General features: G+C 33.6%; 1 protein-coding gene and 1 non-coding gene across 3 annotated transcripts; one reads left to right on the forward strand and one right to left on the reverse strand.

Moving 5' to 3' along the window:
• The first annotated feature begins 921 nt into the window (after positions 1 to 921).
• LOC149909298 (uncharacterized) lies at positions 922 to 21,858 on the forward strand. 2 transcript variants are annotated; one of them, XM_090118667.1, is made up of 5 exons: positions 940 to 1,021; positions 15,797 to 15,802; positions 20,227 to 20,709; positions 21,158 to 21,356; positions 21,714 to 21,858. In XM_090118667.1, the coding sequence occupies exons 1-5, from the start codon at positions 940 to 942 to the stop codon at positions 21,856 to 21,858; spliced, it is 915 nt and encodes a 304-aa protein (XP_089974793.1). The 2 variants fall into 2 exon arrangements, with proteins under 2 accessions (XP_089974787.1, XP_089974793.1); XM_090118661.1 differs by lacking the exon at positions 15,797 to 15,802 and having other exon boundaries at positions 922 to 1,030.
• On the reverse strand, positions 1,450 to 1,531 carry TRNAS-UGA (transfer RNA serine (anticodon UGA)). The gene has a single exon. It is a non-coding gene; the product is annotated as a tRNA-Ser (tRNA).
• Positions 21,859 to 23,145: the final 1,287 nt, after the last annotated feature.

Raw genomic sequence — 23,145 nt, forward strand, 5'->3', positions numbered from 1 at the left:
AAGTAAAACTTATTTCTTGACTCTATCATTCACTAACGTTGCTTTTTATTCAGCTTCCCATCGTTCTTGTACCTGATCATTTTCTGTCTGGTGTTCGAGCTCGGTTTAGACTACTTAGTGGTCCGGACAAAAGGCCAAAATACCTAGTCTGTCTTGACGCTAAATGCTCTACTCGTTTCTTTTTTTAGAGTATAAAAGCAAGCAAAAAAAAAAACACTATGTATCGATTTTATAACATTAGAAGTAAACATAACAATACCCCATTTGAAAATATAAATAACAAATGGCACAAATTACGCTCCCATTATAACGTAGTCATTTTTAATGTCGATTGTCACTCGAGCGTGTTGTGCAACAAAACCCCGCATTCAATCCGCAACTATCAATTTAATTGGAGACTCGGGCAGCCTCTTTACCGCGCTTAACTTTTCGATTTACATTCAAAACGGTCTTTTAAAAATCAACTCAATAACTACGAGTCTAAACCCGCGTTTGAATGCGTACTTTACGAATCGGCCGAGCGAAAAACTTTGAAGCTGCCTTGCCATTGGCGGCATTCAGCTGGGAGGAGCCACAGACCCCGCCCGCCCATTCCTGCGCATGCTAAACGCGATTTAAACCCCGTTTAAGCGGTATTTTGGGTGAAAACCGCAAGAAAATGTATGTTACATCGGTTAGGGGTAGGGCGTTGCTAAATGAAAAGATTTTCCCGCTCGAACGATTTGAACATGGCTGACAGTTATCACGGATGCGCGGGAAAGTGCAGCTGTCATTGATTTAACTTTTTTTTTATGATTAATATTGATAATGACTAGGGTCGCGTCTTAAGAACTTTTATCAAAATTATTGTTTTATTATTAGCAACCAGATTAATAATATTTTTCCAATTTTTATAGACGATTATGATTAAATAGAACATTTATGATTGTGAATTATTTAATGATGGAGTCGGCAATGCAGGATAGTCACAAGTCTTTTCTTATTAAAGACCTTCTTGGAGATGTTCTTAGACCAGGAGTAGGTCTTCCAGGTAATTAATTTATAATATTAGCTAATAATTAAGAATAATTTTATAGATTTTGTTTGTTAACACCTATCTTACCTTAATCGTGAAAATCGAACCCTCGCCTATTTGTTTCTAAGTTACATATACCAATATACCTAATATTAATTAGATTTATCAAAAAAATCTTACATGATATATAACAAATTATCTGTCGATATATTGGATTCAATAAGTAGGTACCAAAAAAAGATAGAGATCAATCCCTAATTAAGAATTTTAAATAATTACACAATGATTTCAATTTTCAAGTACTTATACCTAATAAAAAATATAGGGTATACAATTAATGAATTCGTATGATTAACAATGAGGAATTACTGAAATATAAGCAAAGGATGAGCACTAAATCAGATATTGAAAAAAATATGTCTTAAAAAATTAATCGCTGAGGACAGGATTCGAACCTGCGCGGGTAGAACCCATTGGATTTCAAGTCCAACTCCTTAACCACTCGGACACTTCAGCTTATAGAATACTGTTTCAAATTAATCATCGTTTAGCAAAGTTTTAAACAAGTGTTTTCAATCACGCGCAAATAACTTAACGACATGTGTTTTGTTGGATATTTAAATAAATAAGAATTTTAAAATTTGTTTAACCATTTGTTATAGATTAAAACTAAATTAATATTATTATAATGAATTGTCCAGATGAATGCTACGTTATTAAGTTGGATCTTTTGGTATTTTGTCATCATAAAAATATTTGTTTAAAATGGGATATGAAAAATTTTACAGGAAGTTCCAAACCGGATGTTTCCGGGATAGCTATTTACTACTTAATACTGACAACAAGCTAACTCTTTTTTCGGTTATCCAGACGCGAAATAATATGTATAAGTCTATTTTATTCTTTATCTACAAAATAATAACGACCGTATTATTGGATTTTGGCTCTATATTTTAACTTTTAAGTACGACAAAATAAAACCAATACATATTAGGACCTAGCTTACCGCCCGCGGCTTCGCCCGCGGCTTCGCCCGCTTTGTCTAAAACCTAATAAATTATATACTAAAACCTTCCTCTTGAATCACTCTATCTATTAAAAAAAAACGCATCAAAATCCGTTGCGTAGTTTTAAAGATTTAAGCATACAAAGGGACATAGGGACAGAGAAAGCGACTTTGTTTTATACTATGTAGTGATGATAAACAATAAGTGTGAACAGCTGTCGAAGGTAATGTGTTTTTATTGGAATTATATTTTAAAGATAATATAGAGCCTTTTTTGGAACAAAGCTTAAACTTTGAAGTATACTATTTGAGCTTATTTTCGCGCAAATAGCATTTACGGTCTTTGTGTGTATCATACAATCGATTACCTACGAATTTTCTTTGAAAATTGTTTTTCTTAGCGGAAAAAAACTTGCTAGCTGAATGTTGATGCTATAAATTATAAAAAAGCATAATAATAGTAGTAGCACTATATCACATTTTATTGCCATTAATTATAATTTAATATCTATTTTATGTTGAATAGTTTTTACAATAATCTTAATTACAATCTCAATGAATTATCTTTATTTACAATAATCAATAATCTTTTTTTTTCTGAGTTTTTGCAATCAAGCACCTACAATCCACAATCTATAGGTATGTTTTGAATTTGATAAAAAATATCAATTTAATAATATATTTTAGGTTATATGACTGAAAAGAAGGTTGTTTGGTGTAGGTATTTGTGCAATAACTTTGAAGAAACTTACTTGGAAAATTTTATAAGTACAAATAGAATTTGAATTTTTCGTGAATTGAGAGCGGGTGAAAGTTCATAAAATATTAGAGTATGAGAATTTAGAATTTTGATTTATTGATTTACTTAATATTGAAAAAAAGAATGTTCATTATCGTTCTTCAGCGGTTGAAAAAATCCTCGACAGTGTTTTTCAGATTTCATAAAAAAAACAGCCAAGTGCGAGTTGGACACACTTACCGAGGGTTCCTTTATTACATGTTGTTGTTTTAAATTTAAAATGTTCACAAAAATATAATTATTGGTTCTATAAGACGTTGAATAAAAAATAAAAATAAAAAAGTCTTTATTTCTCAAATCACAATGGTCTTACATGCTTAAAAGAATTTCATTAAGTAATTTTATTTTATACTAGCTTCCGCCCGCGACTCCGTCCGCGCGGATGTCGGTCTTCGCGTGGATGGTTTATTTCTCCATTTTGAGTAACTCTGACAATAACATCTTATAAATATCTATTGGACTCAAATACGGCTAGGCCTATAATAATACCCAACGTGTGTTCGCTGTTCTACAGAACAACGTCTATGGATAATACTGAAAAATTAAGATTATTTTTTTTCTTCGTATTTTTTCAGGATAAAAAGTACTTATCCTATTTTACGCCCAGGATAATAAGGTATAATTATACCAAGTTTCATGGAAATCGAACCCTTAGTTTTCACGTGATGTCTTCACATACAGACAGACAGACAGACAGACAGACAAAAATTTTTTTAATCACATATTTGGGTTTGGTATCGATCCAGTAACACCCCCTGCTATTTATTTTTTCAATATTTTCAATGTACAGAATTGACCCTTCTACAGATTTATTATATGTATAGATTAATAACTAAAATATTAATAATTAAACTTATAAATAATGAGTTGTTCATGAATGACTTATAAATATGTATATATAGTAATGTCGTTTGAGTAAGGGTGAAAGCCTCCTCCAGACTTTACTAGTATTCTTCATTTTGCGCTTGTCAACATCCACTTTTCGTCATTTATTTTCGTTTCATCGTCTGCCCAGCGATAAAGGGGTCTGCTGTGCTTTCTTTTGTCTTTCGGACCAGGCCAAGATGTTAGGCGTAAAGTCCAACGGTCGTCCTTCACTCTGCCTATGTGGCCAGCCCAACACCATTTCAATTTAAGTGCGTATAGAGCATCCTTAAATTTTTTTGTGTCTTATAGCGGACGTATTTTTTGACCTTTAAGAATACTCCTTTCCATACTACGCTGACATGTTGTTATTTGATTTTTGATTATTTAAAGCGATATAGGGTTAGCTAAGTTAGATAAGTATAGCTTTTTAGGGTTTCCTTGAGCTGTTTATTCCTCTATTTATTTCCCGTTCATTATTTGTTTTGTCAAACGATATTTGTTTTCCCAGGTATATGAATCGACATATTCTATCGGTGTATTGGCAAGAGTGATAGGAATGATACGATGGTTTGTAATGATGTTTGTTTTACTTATATTGATGTCGAGGCCAATTCTTTTACTAGATACGTAGAGCTCTGTAAACATTTTGTTTAAGTCCATAGCGTTGTTAGCAGTCAAGACGTTATGCTTTGTACAAAATTTCAAGATTCTGTCGATTCGCTTGCGAGTGTCAAAAAGTTGCAGCATGCTGGCTGTATCTTTTGATTGCGTTTGCTCAGATATATATTTTTTACAGCTTCAAGAGACGATAGACAGTAGGAACCCTAAAAAAATAATAATATTCATAGTAAAGGTCGAGTTAAACATTGAAGATCTGAATAAAATAGAGCCACGAATACCTGATGTTCTTCTAGGGATTCACCTCCTTTCCATTTATATGTATAATTGTAATTTTTGTAGCATATCCGTAGTATTCTAGTTATCAAATAATGGATAAATCAAATCTCTACTTGTTACAATTGCCGGTCAAAATTCCAAAGGTTATATTTTTTCAAATTATGCGTATTCACAAGCCTTATCACTGAACATCAACTGAACGTCGTATCATAAAATTAGCTTGAGCATCCATGTTGGTCTTTCAGAATTTTCACGCGCGAAACAAAATAAAATTTCCTTAACTTCAGATTATGTCTTATCACGGCGAAAGAGCAACATTGTCGACAATTCATGAAATTTTTAATATTGCTGATAAACGGAATCATAAGTAGCAGACGCTAATTTGAATTAATTATTTCTTTCCTTTTCTCTACACAACCCTTGCTAATTCTATTTGAGATTTATCTTAAATTTAATTCATCTAAATTGTGAGGGATATGAAAGCCAGGCTTTAGTTTATACAAAGTACAAAAAAATTCTTCCAAATTAATGTACAATAGATGGTTATTATGGAAAAAGCGTCACACACAAAATACATGAGCATTTATTTGTTAATTTAAATCTTTTGTTGTAATCTTATTAACCTGTACATGTGTTAGATTAAGGGCCGGTTTTTCAATGCTTGGATAAAACTTATTCGTCGAATAATGTATAAAACTTCCATTTTAAAAACGTATTCTAATTGCCCGTATTTGACAGTTTACGTGACATTTTACTGTTATCGTGTAATACTTTATTGGACGGATAAGTTTTATCCAAGCATTGAAAAATCGGCCCTTAATCAATAAACGAATAAATAAAGAAACAATTGAATATTGAAGTAAATATGGTAGCCTTATATATTTTTTGCGAATTTGGTCCTGTCGGTTCTGAATAATTTTCGAGACGTCTGGGGTTATATCAGAATGTATGTTTAGAAGAGTATGTAACTAAACATTAAGTAGTCATTTTGCATCAAATGGTTTACTGCACGCCAAACAGTATGGTTTCACAAAGGGGCGCTCTACCACTGATGCCGGAGTAGCTCTTTTGTCACATATATACAAAGCATGGGAAAATTCAAAGAATGCTTTGGGGATATTCTGTGACCTTTCTAAGGCTTTTGACTGTGTAGAACATTCCACTCTATTACGGAAACTAAATTTTTATGGTATCAAAGGTTTAGCTCAGGATCTCATAGCTTCATATCTTCAGAACAGGGTACAAACCGTTGTCGTTAATGGAGAGAAATCTCGCGGTGCGCCGATTAACATAGGTGTTCCGCAGGGATCTATCTTAGGACCGTTTTTGTTCTTAGTGTATATTAATGACCTACCTTATTATTTGGAGGATATGTGTGAAATAGTACTGTTTGCAGATGACACCTCATTAATTTTTAATGTGGATAGACATGACACAAATGTTGACGAAGTAAACTCTGCTCTTTTACGCATATCCAATTGGTTTAATACTAATAATTTACTATTAAATACAAAAAAAACAAATTGTGTAGAATTTATCCTCCCAAATGTAAAAAAGGTGAAAAGGAATATTATTTTAAACGGGGAGGTATTATACCCTGTGGAATCGACTGTTTTTCTTGGTTTGACATTAGATGAGAAGCTTCAATGGGGGGCCCATGTTACCACCACCGCTGCTAAGCTCAGCTCAGCTGCATATGCAGTTAGAAGAATAAGGCATCTCACCGATGAAGAAACGGCTAGATTGGTTTACTTTAGCTACTTTCATAGCATAATGTCCTATGGAATTCTGCTATGGGGCAGGGCTGCAGATATAGAAACTATATTTATATTACAGAAAAGAGCCATACGCTCTATATATAATTTGCGTGCTCGAGACTCACTAAGAGATCTCTTTAAGAATACTGGTATCCTTACTGTACCGTCGCAGTATATATTTAATAATATTTTATATGTACACAATAACGCTTACTTACACACAAAAGTCGGAGATAGACATTGTTATGACATGGTTATGACACAAGAAACAGAAATAAAATTGAAATGCCATTTTTCCGGCTAGCTAAAGTTAAAAATTCATTTATGGGTCAAGGTATACGCTTTTACAACAGAATTCCTCATAATATTAAAGAGTTTAGTTGTTCTAAATTTAAAACTTATATAAAAAATGTACTAGTTCAGAGAGCCTATTACAGTATTAAGGAATATATGGACGATAAAAACCCATGGAGGGTTGTCGCGTAAAAACCACAGGACAGTTCTTTGGCATATTATGTTAATATAATTATTATGATGTTACATATGTAATTTGTAAAATTGTAAAACTGATATGATTAAAAAGAGCAACTATGGAGTTTCTTGCCGATTCTTCTCCGTAGATACTGCTTTCCGAATCGGTGGTAAATGTTAAAAATATGTACCTAATGACGTTTCAAAAGTGCTTCTAGAAGAAGTCTAATTGAATAAATAAATGTTTGAGTTTGAAAAACACGTGAGTCTGTCTTCCACCATGTTTGCTCTTAACCAAGTTTTAACACGTCTCAGTGTAGAAAAAACGATTTCCGAAGTCATTCCAACATTATGGGAATAGAGTATTTTGAAATATATAAATATATATTTAGGTACGTATGGGAACAGATAGATCTTCGTCGCTTTCAATAGTATCTAGACACATTAAATGGAACTTATGAATCAGAATTTTCTTTGTGCTCAACTTTGACATCAATAGCTAATACTCTGTAAGACAGTGGCAGCAAGTACACTCCAGAAATTGGAGTAACATTCTGTACTTTTAAACATTCATAAAATCACTTTCTTTCATCAGATTTTGGCATAAAAATGCCTAATCCAAACAGGTTCATTGTATCTGCAGAAAGTCAGTCTTGTAAGTCAATTAATACGCTATCTATTACATAGTTGGATATTAAAAGTCCTCCGAAAATATTCCTCGTTATTTCCTTGATAATTATCTCGAATAGTCTGTCGTGGTGCCGTAGGAGGCCTGATGATACCCACTTCTTCAGCTAGCTCTTGTGCCTCCACATGATTCCCTTCAGCCGTTTCCCGTTTTCGTAGAAAAACGTATTTTTAAGAGCATCTGATGCTAGCTTTAAATCTAATGTTTTTTGTTAAGAAGCGGCTTTGCCAAAAAGTTTCACTTGAAGATTTAACAATAAATTAATACTCATACATACAATATACGATATAAATGCAATTAAGGAATCAGACGCAGATTTTCTGTCTGGCCATTTTGAAATTGTAGTTAATTAATCACATATTTTCATCAATGAATCGACTTGAAACTGCAAATAGCCATCATGACAATTCTACTGTTTGAAACCATCAATCGTTCTATCCATCGCGTATCACATATACCTCCCAGTTTACCAAGAAGGTCTTTTTCTGCTTCTCTTGGCTGTGCGTTAGCAAATGTAACTAACATTTTCATTGTTGCTGATGCATTTCTTCAACCAGGGACTTCTTCGATGACTGGGGTCTTTGTTTCTACGAAACGATTGAAATTATAGAACGCATTATAGATTTTTGGCGATTAAAATGATATTCTTTTAGGAAATACGATTGATTTTTCTACTGGCGTGTATGTTTCTTCCATTTCTAGATAATTGATACAATGCTCGTATCTCTATATACGTAAAATAATGTTTTATATCAATTATTATTTTACGGCTACTTGATCGACCAATTTTACTAACTTTTTTAAGATTATTTTTACCATTTTGATTATTATCGACTATCAAAGTAAAACTGCAGTAAATAGTTTTGTACAGAATTTTATCGTTCGTCGAAATCGTTGGCAATTACAGTACCCATATGGTAATTTTTATTTTCAACTTGTAAGATTTTCTCAGTAATAAAGCAGGTTTAAGTAATATAGCATAGTCTTCCAAACTTTCAAATAATTGCTCATCAATAGCCAGTAAATGTTTCAGTGCTGTTATTTTTTCAATGCCAACATTAAAGTATATGTGGTTTGAAAATCGAATTTCTTTAAAGTCATCTTTTTCATTGTTTTCATACCTTTTTTATATAAAATAGCCAGGCATTTGACTGAACCACGAGACTACTTTCGTACTATGATGGTAAGTAGTGATGCAGTCTATGAAAGGGCATGCCTGCCTAGATAGAGTCTATTCACTTGAAAAGATTTAAATTGTATTTTTCTGGGAAGACGGAAGGAGGGCGTTCCATTCCCTTGCAGTTTGGTTAATGAATGATTTCTGAAAACATTTTGTGTGCAAGTCTAGATGTTTTTATTTATTTTTGAGTAAATAAGTTAAGTGAAGTCAAGATGCTCTATGGTGAAACGGTGAAGATGGAATAAGCGTCACCTTTTGTCATTTTTTTTTTCATATAAAATTTAATTAAAATCGGTACAGATAACCTAATAAGCCATTTACGCAATACAGTATCGGATATAGAGACGGTTTAGGGAATTTTTATCGATAGAGAATCGTTTTATGACGTCGGGCAAAAGTTGCGATGGAGCTGGGCTAAGAAATTAAGAATACTGTAGCCTAGCTTGTATACGCGGAATAGGTATAGCTTGTTAATACTTATTATCATATTTTTATTATGTTATTTAGGATTTGAGTATGCTTTGGCAGACACGGACACTGCTCCCACCAAGGATAGTTAAAAATGTATTTGTTAGTCTTCACTTGGCATGAGCACCTGAAACAAAGTAATAAGTTTTTAGTTTCTTAATCCCTTGTGCGTTGAATTTTGTGTAGTATAACTAGATTCTTCATGATTGTAATATTCAGATTGCAAAAGCTCTATCTCAATCCGAATGCCTGCGCATTTCGTCATGTATTATCCAAGCCGCGGATAGATAGCCTAGAATTTCTTTATAATGTAATTTTCTGAAATGTATTTGCAATTGAAACTATCGATTACCCACTTAAATTATAATATTTTCATAAATAAATAAATAAATAAAAACATTTATTTATCTCTCTCACAAGGGTTAAAAACTTTACAAAGAATGAATAATACTAATACATAATATATATTAGGCAACCTTATGAGAGCTGGTGCCCGATGTGGGTTCTGAAGAACCTGTGGTACGGGTCACCAGGCCCCACTTAGTATATCTAAAATACAATGTAGCAGCCTTATGGATCGAATCTGCAGCAAGCTTGTGAATAAGACAAAAAAAAAACAGACAGTAAAAATAGTACTAAAAACAAAATAACTAAAAAATAAAATAAAAAATTGGTGGTTGTTGTTTCTGTGTGTGTGTATGTGGGTTTGTGTATATGAGTGTATAGTGAGGTCTGTAGTGAGTGAGAAGTAGGTATGAATGATAAAATGTTCAAGGTAAATAAAGTCAAAATATGTAAGGTTGAATCAATCGAAGTCTTTGCTGAAGTCAGAAGAAACGGGGATTAATTATTAGTGCGGAAGCAAATAGGTGTTTTAAATCACGTTGCACAGAAGTTTTTCCGTATCATCGTAGTTTAAGGTTTTGAGGTACATAGAGATTTTGATTTTACAATTGGATCGATTGAGAGGGTAAATATTGAGAATTTTATTTAATTTATTGTAAAGGTCATTGCCGAGATAACAGTAGAATTTCCGAGATAATTTTGAATAAAAACTAACCATGTGACATACTGTGTCCTTTCGCCTCTTATCTTTTATCGAATCAGGATTATACGTAAGTTGCTGGTGTTTCTTAAGGACAGTTTGGAGAATAAAAGACTGTCTTACAGTTAGAACGTCCCAGAATCTGTACAGGTCAAAAGTGGGAAAACGATAAGGAAAACCTCCAGCTACTTTCAGTACCGCACGTTGGGCTCTCTCCAATTCGAGTAAGTGAGTTTTAGCGGCACCTCCCCATGAGGTGATGCAGTAATCCACTAGAGACTGGCACAAACTACTGTACACAATCTTAATGACACGACGATCAGCAACGTGTCTGAGTGACTTAAAAATATATATAAGTTTACGCATTCTGGACACTAAGGCATTGATATGCGGTTTGAATGTAAGACATTGGTCAAGTATTACTCCTAAATATCTTATACTCTCAGTCCTTTCAATCGGAGAACAAAGGCACAGGGGATTTTGTTGGTCACAGGTATGAGCTGTTAAAGATGACGAAGGCGGGGGAAGCACATTTGACTTAAGTGCGAAACATATGTATTTAGTTTTGGAAGCATTTAGGGTAAGAATATTTTTTTGCAGCCATGAATTGACCTTATTAAACCCCATCTGAGCAGTACTGAAGAGATCATTCCAATTATTACTCTCAAAAAATATTGCCGTATCGTCAGCAAAAGTAATAATTTTGCCATTCGTAAGGTTAAGGCTTCCCAATTCATTTATGTAGATTAAGAATAGAGTTGGGCCCAGGATACTTCCCTGCGGCACTCCAAAGTCAACAGCAAGTTCATTGCTTAAAAAAGAGTTGATTTTAACCCTCTGCTTCCTTCCAGAGAGATAGTCTTGGAATAGCTGCAGGGTAATACCACGAATACCCAGTTTTTCCATCTTAGAGAGCAGAAGTGGGACAGAGACCGTGTCGAAAGCTTTTGCTAGGTCGAGAAATATTGTCAGGCATTTCTTCCTCTTATCTACTGTTGTAATTATAGAATTCACTATTTCATGTACAGCTTCATTAGTAGATCGACCTTGACGGAAGCCAAATTGCGATTGAGAAAGAAGGTTGTTGTCTTCTAGGTACTTAACTAGACGAATATTAATTATACGCTCTAAGATTTTTGAAAGAGTTGGCAATATGGAAATCGGTCTATAGTTAGACACGCAATCTCTGTCACCACTTTTATGAATGGGTTTAATAATCGCAGATTTGAAAGCAGTAGGGAATTTTCCAGTGGAAATCGAAAGATTGCATATATGAGTGAGAATAGGAGCAAGCAAATGAGCATATCTTTTAATCAATCCACCCGAGAGACAGTCATTGCCCACCGCACAATTATCACGAAGACCCTTGATCAGCTGGAGAATTTCGGATTCATCCGTGGGAAGCATAGCGAAAGATGTTAAAGGTGGAGATTGCTTATAATGTTCATACACTTGAGAGTTTTGGTGATTTGAATGAATGTTCTTTTCAGCCAAATTTTTTCCTATATTCGCGAAATAGGCATTTACTTTATTAATGTTTTCAACCGGAGATATTGAATTTGAGATTAGACAAGAAGAATGATCCACAGGCTTATTGATACAACTAATATTTTTAATCACATTCCATAATTCTTTTATATTACCGTTAGCCTTAGCAATTGCTTGCTTTTCATAAATTCTTTTAGCTTTCTTTAAAATCGATGAACAGAAATTTCTATAACGTTTATAGGTTTGCTTAAGCACTTCATTATCAGGATTTTTTTTAAGTTTCTTATATAGATTGTCTCTATTACGCATACAACGCAGCAGTCCTTTCGTAATCCAAGGTTTGTTGATTGTTTTCTTTGTTGAAGATGTTTTTAATTTCAGGTTTTGCACAGCGGCGCGTGACAAGCTGTCAACCAACAAGTCCGTTGCGGCGTCGACATCATTGGTTAATAAAATATCCTGGAAGTTGATACCACCTACAGCTTTGTCTAAGCTTACATAGTCCAATGTTTTATATGTATAGCTCACAGGATTCCGTATTGTAGTAGAGAGATTTATACTAATAGCAACAGATTCATGGTCAGTGACAGTGGTTTCAGCGACTACACACGTTGCTTCCAGTTTAGTTTTAACCATCATGTGGTCCAGACATGTTTTGCCATGAGTTGGAAAAACATGACCAGGAAGAATACGATGACTGGCCAGAGTATTAAGGTATTCAAACGAACGCGAATCTGTGCTGTCTTCTATGATGTCTATATTGATGTCACCACACAATATAATATTATTGAAGTTATTTAGACTATTAAGAAGTATATTTATGGAGTTTAGAAAGTCGGTAGTGGAACGCTGACCAGGGGGACGATATATGCCTAAAATACAAGTGTTTTGTTCAATTTTTAGCAACAGACAATTAGCGTCGCAAACTACTGGTTCTTCAACAGATACTTTTAGGTTGTTTTTGTAATATATTACGACTCCTTCATTTCATAATAACGAAGTACTTCCTGCTTCGTTATTTCCATAATTCTGCGCGTATATCTTCTGTTACTTGTATATCCAAATGTAAAGATAAAACAAAAGCAAATCAAGCCTAGCCTAAGCCCTAACCCTACCCACAAAAGCTCTTCCATTACCATAGCTCTCGCATTAAATATGCAATTATGCGTGTTGTACATATAATTAGTTTTATTATCCGCATTTTAACTGGCAATCCATATGAAAGATTCATACATGAAGAATGTAATTAGGTCCTAATATATGCACCTGCGCGCTGAGAGCTCACTTGCAAATTAGCAGCTTATTACTATGAAAATATACTTGGGCACGTAGGGAGCATGTTCGTTGAGTACAGGTAGGATAATTAATTAAGTAGGGGTTAGATGGTTTATTCTTAACTGACTTGAAAAAGAAGGCATGTTGAAAATCCAAAATCTACTCTACCTACTAATATTATAAACGTGGAAAGTTTGTGGGGATCGATGGATGTTGAAATGTTTCACGCAAAATTGCTGATCGAATTCGTATGAAATTTGGTGGTAGGAAGATATATTTTTATCTCAGGCAAATCAGGCTTCAGGCAATTTGCATGAAGATGATTGAGGTTTACTTACCGAATAGCCAGTATTTATTAATTGCACAATTCATTTATTATTATGATGTCAAGGAAAAATTCATAATATGGAACTTTTCTTAAATCGACATGTTTAATAAACGTTATTGATGAATGAAACATGAAAGAAAAATTTGAATTTTAAGGTTTTTTTTACTAGATTATCGACCTTTTTGTTCCAGAAATTGGGAGGCAGTTTTCTTTTCGCTCTTTTGAGTCGATTCCTTAATTCCCTTAAAACGGGGTTAATGCAGCGCAAATCTTCATGAGTGCTGGTGGTCGCTTGAGCTTGCTACCTGGCAAACCATCAGTTCAGATCCCCGCTCTTACACGGAAAATATCTAACAATATGTATTTCTCGACTGCCACACATAATTATTACGCGACATAGTAACGACTAGCTGTGCCACGCGGTATTACCCGCATTGCTCCGCTCGTATTGGTCGTAGCGTGATGATACAGAAATCCTCGATAAATGGGCTATCTAACACTGAAATATTTTTTTAAATCGGACCCGTAGTTCCTCACATTAGCGTTTTAACTTAATAAAAAACTCTTATACATATATTGCATGCTTTTGATCTTAATAATCTAGAACAAAAGCAATCCTACAGAGCATAACATCTAGCCTTGTCCTCATAGGGTAAAAGTTCAATACTTTAAAATAACCAAGTACTTGTTAAATGTATTTTTCTGAGAAATTGTAGCCAAGTGTAGTGTCCAAGTGGTCGTTAGTCCAGTCTTTGGGGTGGCGAGTGTGAGGGGAAACTTGTAAGGGAGTTCATATTGCTTTTAATATTTTTGATGTGGACTGTGGAGTTCATGTATTTTTGGTGGCTTGGCGTTTCTAGAAGATAATGACATAAAATTAAAGTATTTTTAGACAAGTTAATAAATACTTAGGTACTTTTGAATTTTGATGTACTTTGTATCTTTGAAGGCTTGGCGTTTATAGAAGATATTGACATAAAATTAAGTATTTAAAGTGAAACTTCTTTATCGGGGTAGGAAAAAATTTAGTGTAACATTTTTTCGTTACGCGTGACATTTTTCCGTTACGCGCCATCTTTTTCTTATCCCTACCACGCGTGATTCAACGTATTTCTGTAAAGTTGCATATTGTAGTAAATTATTTTTTGAAAAATAAGGTCATAAAGAAGTTTCACTTCTTACGTGAGTACACTAGTACACGCACACATTTTTTTAGACAAGTTAATAAATACTTTCAATGTTTTATGTAAAAAATGTAAGGTTCCATGCTTGGCCTCGGAAATATCGATACGAATTATTCGATAGTGACCAAATTTCGTTCACGATTAGAATTATATTTGTGCTAGAGTGCAAGTTAGAGAAAGCACTCTAGCGAGCGTTCTCCATTCGTAAAAATTTTGATAACCAATTGCGTAAAAAGCTAAAAAAAAGCTATTCAACATACATATTATATTATAAACTCAAACTCAAACATTATTTATTCATTCAACAGCGCTTTTGAATCGTCAAAATACATAATTTTAAATTTATCATTCGGTGTGTTCGGTATGCAGTTTCTACAGAGACTCGAGAAGAAACTTTGTAGGTGCTCTTCTAGCATCATATCAACTTTACTTTTAAATTATTTTACCAATAAACAACAATAATTTCATTTAAACACACATTTAAATCCTTTCAACATAACAAACGAACAAAACAAAGTACGTGCATAAAGAAACTGCAATCAATTGACAATAATGATTGCTAAGTCCTGCATATGCTCTCAAGCACAGCATGCTGCCTCTCAGCCTCGCACGCGGCAGACACGCGCCAAACTTGACTTACCACAGATAAATAATTTCGAACGTTATAGACTATAGAGCAAAGAGGTTTGTTAACTTTTTAATGTAGAGAATGAATGTATTATCTGTAACAGCTTTTGACCCTTTTTTGACCATTGAATTGCTTTTTTGTTGGATTTGTATGGAATTAGTTAGATTCTTCCTAATTTAGTTTTTATAGGGATGTAGTCTACAATAGTAATGCTTAAATATGAAAATTATGATAATTTTATTACTAATAAATTTGATGTAGGTACCTTCTTTAAGAAATTTGTAATTATGAATTCTATAACTTATGTGTTAGAATTAGGAAATAAAATCGTAAAAGATTTTTTTTTCGATGTGTCTATGACTATAATTTCATTATAGAATGTAACTCTACTTTATTTATTATACCTACCTAAAATGCAATGAGATGATCGCAGTCTTGTTATAAATAAGATAGAAGATATTGTGGATTCATATTGCCTAGTTGTTTTAATGAATAACTATTCAGCCATTGTATTCACACACACAATTAATTGAATGGCACCGTAATGTCTCTCGCTGTTATTGTTGCTGTCGCCATCTCATCAATCAATCATCCCATCAATTGTATGGGGAGTTGCGTCGCTACGTGCGCGCACTTTCATACTAGCCCATGGGTGGAGAGACAAAATAGTTGTGGAGACAAAATAGTTGCGGAGACAAAGTTGCTCGTGCGCGCTAGCTCTTACAATATTATCTGAAAAAATATAGTAATTCATTCTTCATTTGAACTTGATTTCAAATTCAACAAACAAGTGTAAAATAGACAATTATTAGTAGGTACAATACAAGCCCTTAGACCCTTAATTTAAATTGACCCACAAATAAAAGTTTAGAGGAGGTATTATTGTCAAATTGTTCAATTTGTCGGGGCGCAATGATTATGCAAGCGGGTGCGGTTCGACTAGTCTGTAATAACCTACTAACGAGGATACTGCGAATAATAGTCTTGGTACTTTGAAGATATAATTTTGTTGTTCTTGTATGAGGCAACCATGAGTTATAGTTTGATACTTTATCGGGAGTGTCTTGTGCAAGTGTGTTCGGTAGAAACTGCTTTTCAAAACTTGTGATGCAATTAGGTATGTCGATTATGATGATGTTAAAGCGGGTATAGAAGTTTAGTTGAATCACAGATAATATAATACTATGTTGAATGAATAAATTTTGTGAAGGAATAATTATTTGATAGAGCGTTTTAGAAATTAATGAGGTTAACTGAAAATCGTATTAATGTACACAGTGATTTAAAAATTGTGACTTCATTCGGGTTTAAGATATTGTTGAGGTATACATAACTATTCAAACTCAAACATTAATTTATTCAATTAGACTTCTTCTAGAAGCACTTTTGGATAGTCTTAACATATCTTTAACATTTACCACCCATTTGGAAAGCAGTATTCATTCATTCACGGCTGACTTAGTCTTAAAATACTGTCGTATAGTAAAATAAGATAATTAATGTAATTTCATTACACGTATACCTTCTATATGTAACGAGATAATGTAATTCATCTAACTTAAAACAATTTTTTAATCTAATTCACAAACATAGCGATTTTATTGCTTAAAGTATCAAGATTGTTCTGTACTCTCGCAGCAGGGCGCTCGCTAATTTGACTGTCATTGACTCCAGGCGATACTCGCTGAATGCTGTATCATGGCGATCACTTATGTCTTTGTTGTTCTAGTTGTTGACTATGGATAGGGAGTTCAAACAACTAGAGATTCTGGCTTGATGTTTAGATATTTCCTGTGGAAATGGCCGTAATATAGTAAAAGTCATAACGGTATTTTTTGTGTGTATGAATTTAGCATCTTAAAAACACAGAAAAGAAGAAGATTTTGTACCTACTAGAAAAAGAATTATTGTAAGAAAGTTAGTTTAAATGATTACACGTTAAAATAGCCTTTCTTTGTGTTTTAGTTTTATAGCTGAAATGTCTTACGGAGAGGAAAAGATGGTTTGTACCAAACCTGCAAATTAATTACCAATTTTGAAAATTTCTTTCAAGAGATCTCTGCATGTTTCCTGAGTAGATTGACTTGCTCACGACTTCACGAGTCGCCAGTCACCACGAAATGTGGCAATGAAGAAAAGCCATGACGCGTTCCCAACATATTATATGTATAATATTATCTTAATATTATGTAAACTTCTTGAACGTTGATTTTATTTCTATATCGGGGATGTTGGTTAAAAATAAATTATGTTAAATCGTCTTTACATTTTCTATACAAGTTTGTGCCATTTTGAAGACTGTGACTGGGCATAAATTCGAGAGCAGTTCATTTAAATTGCAAATAACATTCGTTAAATGTCGAAGGGACGTTTTGTTTAAAAGAACGGCTGTGATTTAATTGATTTGATTAATTTAACCTTTTTTTTATAAATTTTGTATTCAAATCAAACTTCAGTCTTGTCAACTTTCAGATTCAGCTTATTCAGCTAGCATAGAAAACTAATTCTATTGCGAATAAGTTAGTTTTAGTGCTATCCTGTGCTATCATTATCATTGTAGAGTATTTATTGTGGAAATAGCTTCGATCGATGAGGAAATAGCAAATGATTTCGAAAACTATAATCCCTCCGTAGAGTTGATTGTTTGTATAATTATTATTATTTTTTTTTTAATTAGGATAGGTAGACATTTACCACAGTCCCGCCTGATGGAAAGCGGTGACGCAGTCTATGGTGGCAAATCATGTCTACCTAGAAAATGTCTATTTATTCGCCTCTTTAATTATATAATTAAGTAGGTTTTTGTTTTATTCTTATATAAATGTGTAAGGTATAAATACTTGCGATGCGGCTAAATTCCATCTAAATTCATACTTTATAATATAATTCTGAATATACGATACTTATCTACTTAACAACAAAAGCCACAAAATTTGCTGAAAATCATCGTTGCAGATACTTCACCGTATTATTCTGATGTGGGAGTCATATTTGTTTGAATGTTAAAAACCATTGGATGTTTTTTTTATTATCTAGTTAGCCGCCCCGGCTCCGACGGAATGAAGCAGCATAAAATTAATAAGAAAAAAAAATATCCATACAGGAAGTAGCTTTCTATTGGCAATGGATTTTTATTTAAGTTTTTAAAACGACTGCAAAACCGTTTTTTTTAACTTCTTTATTTACTTAAATTTTCCACCATATCTTCTACTAGAACAAAGGATATAGCTAGATAAAAGCATGTTGAATGTTGATCCCACAGTTGATCCAATAATTTAGGATAATATGTCACGTCAAACAATATTCAAGATGGCGGCCACTTCCTGACATAATATTGCAGATTTTTGGCGCGAACATAACGTAGGACGCTCAAGTTTATTCATTCCTTCTGTATTATATGCGGTATACCTTCTAATGAGTGAACCATGATTTCGGGCGTAACTCGTTGATGCGTATAAAAGAGGATCCGGCATTCAGAGGTTGTTTGGAGGGTAGATTCACGTGTAAACAGGCTCCCAGGCTAAAACATATTTATGCAAAAATTATAACGAGGAACGCTTGACTGTAGGGCTGGCAGTGCTTTGAAATTAATCGAGGTGGTTGGTTTATTTTGATTTTGTGTAAAGATTTTTAAGAGGAGATTTGTTTCTTGGTTTGTTTGTTTGTTGTTCTCTCTTGTACTGTGCAAATTGATCTTTGATTTTGTTGATTGGGATAATGGTGTATTATCTATTTTATAATGAGATAAATTGATTAATTTAATTATCTTTGAAGGGAAGGATTGTAGCCTAGTTGGTTCCAAATATCGCTCTTTTATCCGTTGATCCAATTAACGATTGCAACAGAATTATAAACATACCTTACTACATAATAATCGTTCGAAAAAGGAAATAAATTATGTATTCAAAATCCTAGCCATAAATGTTTCCATCCACATCCATCCATCCGTCCATCACATTACGTTATTTAAAAATATATTATACTAGCGGTCCGCCCCGGCTTCGCTCGTGGTACCTACATGTTTAAACTATCCTATCTCTCAAGTTGGATCGAACTGCATATGGTGTGCGAATTTTATTATAATCGGTTAAGTGGATTAGGAGTCCATTGAGGACAAACATTGTGACATGAGAATTATATATATTAAGATATACGAGTACATAAATAATACGTGTATAGAACCGTACTGAAAAGGAGATGAGATTTTTAATATAATGTTAAGTAGGGCAGCAGCCAGCCCTACTCTATATATAAAAGTAATCGGCATACACCATTACTGACGGTACGATTTAGCTATGAAAAGCGACCCGTAGTGAATGCCCACTCTTCAGCATTTTCATGCAAATTAAAAGACACAAACGCCATAGACAAGATTTTCCCGCGCTAAAGTTTCATTCGTTCATTCGAGAGTGAAACGAAACGCCCCGAGGCATTAATTAGAGCAGAAACTCGTGTCTATGGTTCTTTTTTTAAAGGTCTTTATGAGATCTCGCCTTTGTATGGGATCACTTGGGATGTTTGAGCTTGACTAAGTGTCAGGCCTTAGTTTTTGTCTTGTACATTAATTGCGGTTTATTTAACCTTACGTAATAATTAAAATAAAACAGAAACACATCTTTAATTAAACTACATTTACGATTTTAAATTAGAAATTGTAATTGTGCCAAATAACCGGCAAGTTCTAATTGCAAAATAGAGTCAACAATAAAAATATGATTTGAAACATAATATCGTTACATAATAGATTTCAATTTGTATGTGTATTTTAAATGAACGAATATTTTAATTTAAGACAAATTAATTTTTAAACCGTTAGCCTAGCGTGATTTATTCATTCAATTCATGCTATTAAAAACTCGGCCCAAGACAATTCAAATAAGAACTTTGTCCACTAGGTAGAATATCTTCTAGAAGTTAATATTTGAAGACTGGTGCAGTAGTGTTTGAGCTTTACGACAGGCAGATAGACAGACGAAGCGTAGGACTTTGTTTAAAAAATATGAAGCTATAAAATTAACCTTGCAGAATACAAAAGATATGAAATAAATAAATAAATCCAGGGTTAATTTGTCCTGCAAAAAATCTATGAATAATAAGTGAGATTTTTAATACTATTTGTTTTTGTTACAGGTAAAGCACAAGATGATGAAGAAGGTACTAGTCGGTGTGATTCAGTGACGCAACATCTCGAAAATTCCGAAGATGACATCTCAGTTGGTGACAATCGTTCGGAAACATCAACACCAAAGATACCATATCCTTATGAAAACGAAAGGAAAACAGAAAAGAGAAAAATTGACGAAGACTTTAACCAGAACGAGTACTGTGGTAATAGATTACCAAATTCAAATTTTAATTCACCGTTCAAAGAGGATGACAATGATTATGACAGGGAGGAGTCGGTTAAAATGTATGATACCTCTTTGTTTCATTTGTATAGACCAGAGAGAAAAGAGGAAGGTGAAGGATTTGGAATGAGTGGCTCTATGTCTGATAGTATTTATGCCCGGTCCATGGATCTTACCAAGAATACCTTTCAGTCACAATTGCTGGTTGGTTTTGCTGCTTCCGTGATGGCTGGAGGCTCGCAGAATGAAGGTCAGGAAGGAGCAGGTAATTTCATGATTATTGTATATTTCTTTGGGTTAAATTCTTAAGATATTCGTTGAAATAATTTGCAATCTCAAGTTTAATACCACTAATTTTGGAAATAAAATGTTTGCGAGAGTAAAAACAGACTGGTCAATTTTGTTTATAAAATATACAAATATGGGTTTGCATTTGAATTTGAATAGTTCATCAAAGTAATCCCTGGTAATGCCTTCATTTGTGTTTTTCAAAAAGATAATAAAAAGTATTGAGATCGTTGTTAAAATGCATAGAGTCAATTTCTAGTTTCCTACTAATACATTGTGTGCAAATGAATAACTTACAAATATTTAGAACTTAATGAAAGCTCTAATCTTCATCTCATTTTATAATGTATCTTTTCTGTCGTCAATTTCACGCGGGATTTCCGATTGCGGCAACCCATAGTAGTTTTACGGCTTTCGCTCAACAGACCGGCAGCCCTCAAGCCGCACCGCCAGCACGGGCCGCAAGCCGCGGCGGCGGCGCACGGCGTTCACCCACGCACAGCTAGCCTACTTGGAGCGCAAGTTTAGGTGCCAGAAGTACTTGAGCGTGGCTGATAGAGGCGATGTGGCAGATGCTCTGAATCTCAGCGAGACGCAAGTTAAGACTTGGTATCAGAATAGACGGTGAGTGATAATTAGAGAGCATATAAAGAAGTATTAAATAAACTGTAATATAAATATTAAATACGTATATGTGTCTGCCTGTCGGCCGGGGACAAAACCATAATATGTGTTAGTGGGTTCAGGTAACTGCTCTATAATCTTTACTAATATTATAATTTTGCGTCTGTCTCTATGTCTCTTACGCATCTAAAGCTTACAACAGCACTGATATAAAACGAAATTTGTAATGGAAATATGAAGCTCTGAAGATCCGGGAAAAACAGACTTTTTGTTTGAAAATCATCCCTTGAACTGTCCTGTCCATGTGTAAAACAGGCATAGCTAGTAACTCTATTATAATGAGATCTTTACTTCCAGAACAAAATGGAAGCGCCAGAACCAACTGCGCCTGGAGCAGCTACGTGCGCAGGCCGCGAGCGGCGAGCGCGAACTGTCACATTCCCTGCCCCTCGCGTGTGCGCTCCTCCCCCCTTACCCAGCGTACATGCATTGCCATTTGTAAAAATACCCGTAAAAACTAATAAAAATCTTTTTATTGTTATAAGGAAACAGATAATGTGAAAGACGCATCATATTATGTATATGTATTTTAAATTTATCACGATTATGTTTAATGCAATAATACAAATTTTAATATGATAAAGTTTCTTAATTAATGGAGGAAGCATTTTTTTGTAGATGAAATTTGTAGATACTGTAATTTACAATAATTTGTAAGTCACTTATAGTAATAATCTGTATGTAGATAAAAATCTTTGTTTTTATTTTTACAAGATTATAATATTATGTTACCTTTTCCGTATTCCGTCGGTCTGGCCTCTTCTGTAGTCTTTATGATTTGTTTAACAATGTTTTTTTTTTGAGAATAAACCACAATAATTAATAAGGAGCGCGATAAAATGAAGTATACTTAGTCGAATGATGCTATTGGAAAGTTAGTATCTACTTATAATTCATATAGTTTAGAATAACGTCCGTCAAAAAATATATAAGTTTTTAAATCAGATAGAGAAGTTCTAGCGAAATTTTGATCTAGTCTATGTTTGTAAATATACAAACATAAATTGTATAATGATTAAAGGGTTCGAAATGTTTATTAATTTTCATTCACATTTTTAAGGAATTCAATAAAAATCGTTTGAATTTTTTTCTCCACAGTTAGATTAATGTGCAATAATATGATTCCAATGATCTCTGAAACTGTAGATAGCTATTTATGTCTTCAATTTAAGCATTGTTTTTTTATTATATCTTCCTATAACTTTTTTAAATCCGTATACAAATTATTATTATTTTGTAATCCATTTCAAATAAAGATGTCTTTGTCCGAGTAAAGCGCGTCACACACGGTGAAGATACTATAATATTTTATCTTAAGATACTGTAATATTTTATATTACTGTATCTTAAGGCATTCGGTATCAGCGTTCTGACCATCATTTTTCTTTTTGTTATTGCGTACTAAGACCTCTGTAGAACCGCCATCCTGTTACAAATGACCCGAAATTTTGTGGGTCATTTGTAGTAGTGTAGTATCTTCACCGTGTGTGACGCGCTTAAGAAGTTGGTTTCTATGTTAATAGAATATCGAAGTACTAAGTAAATAAAAATCAGTTGATACTTAGCTCGTAATGTGCAATAATGTAATTGTAAAAATAATGTTGCAAAAACCTATCTGTTTAAGTTGTACCATTATTTAGTTAAGAGGTTTGTAATTTATTGTTAAGAATAATAGATTAGAAATAAAAATTATGGCAATACACAACATAACTTTTATTTTAAAATACCG

Source organism: Colias eurytheme, chromosome 3, assembly GCF_061535395.1.
Source record: "Colias eurytheme isolate Ceu_HAF_F1 chromosome 3, ilColEury1 Martin Lab GWU primary, whole genome shotgun sequence".
Classification (NCBI taxonomy): Eukaryota; Metazoa; Arthropoda; class Insecta; order Lepidoptera; family Pieridae; genus Colias; species Colias eurytheme.

Excerpts from the sequence above, each read along its gene's own strand:
- LOC149909298 (XM_090118661.1), top strand. The coding sequence starts at position 922 with ATGATTGTGAATTATTTAATGATGGAGTCGGCAATGCAGGATAGTCAC. Across the intron at positions 20,710-21,157 it reads TGAAGGTCAGGAAGGAGCAG|ACCGGCAGCCCTCAAGCCGC; the intron begins GTAATTTCATGA and ends TTCGCTCAACAG. Across the intron at positions 21,357-21,713 it reads ACTTGGTATCAGAATAGACG|AACAAAATGGAAGCGCCAGA; the intron begins GTGAGTGATAAT and ends CTTTACTTCCAG.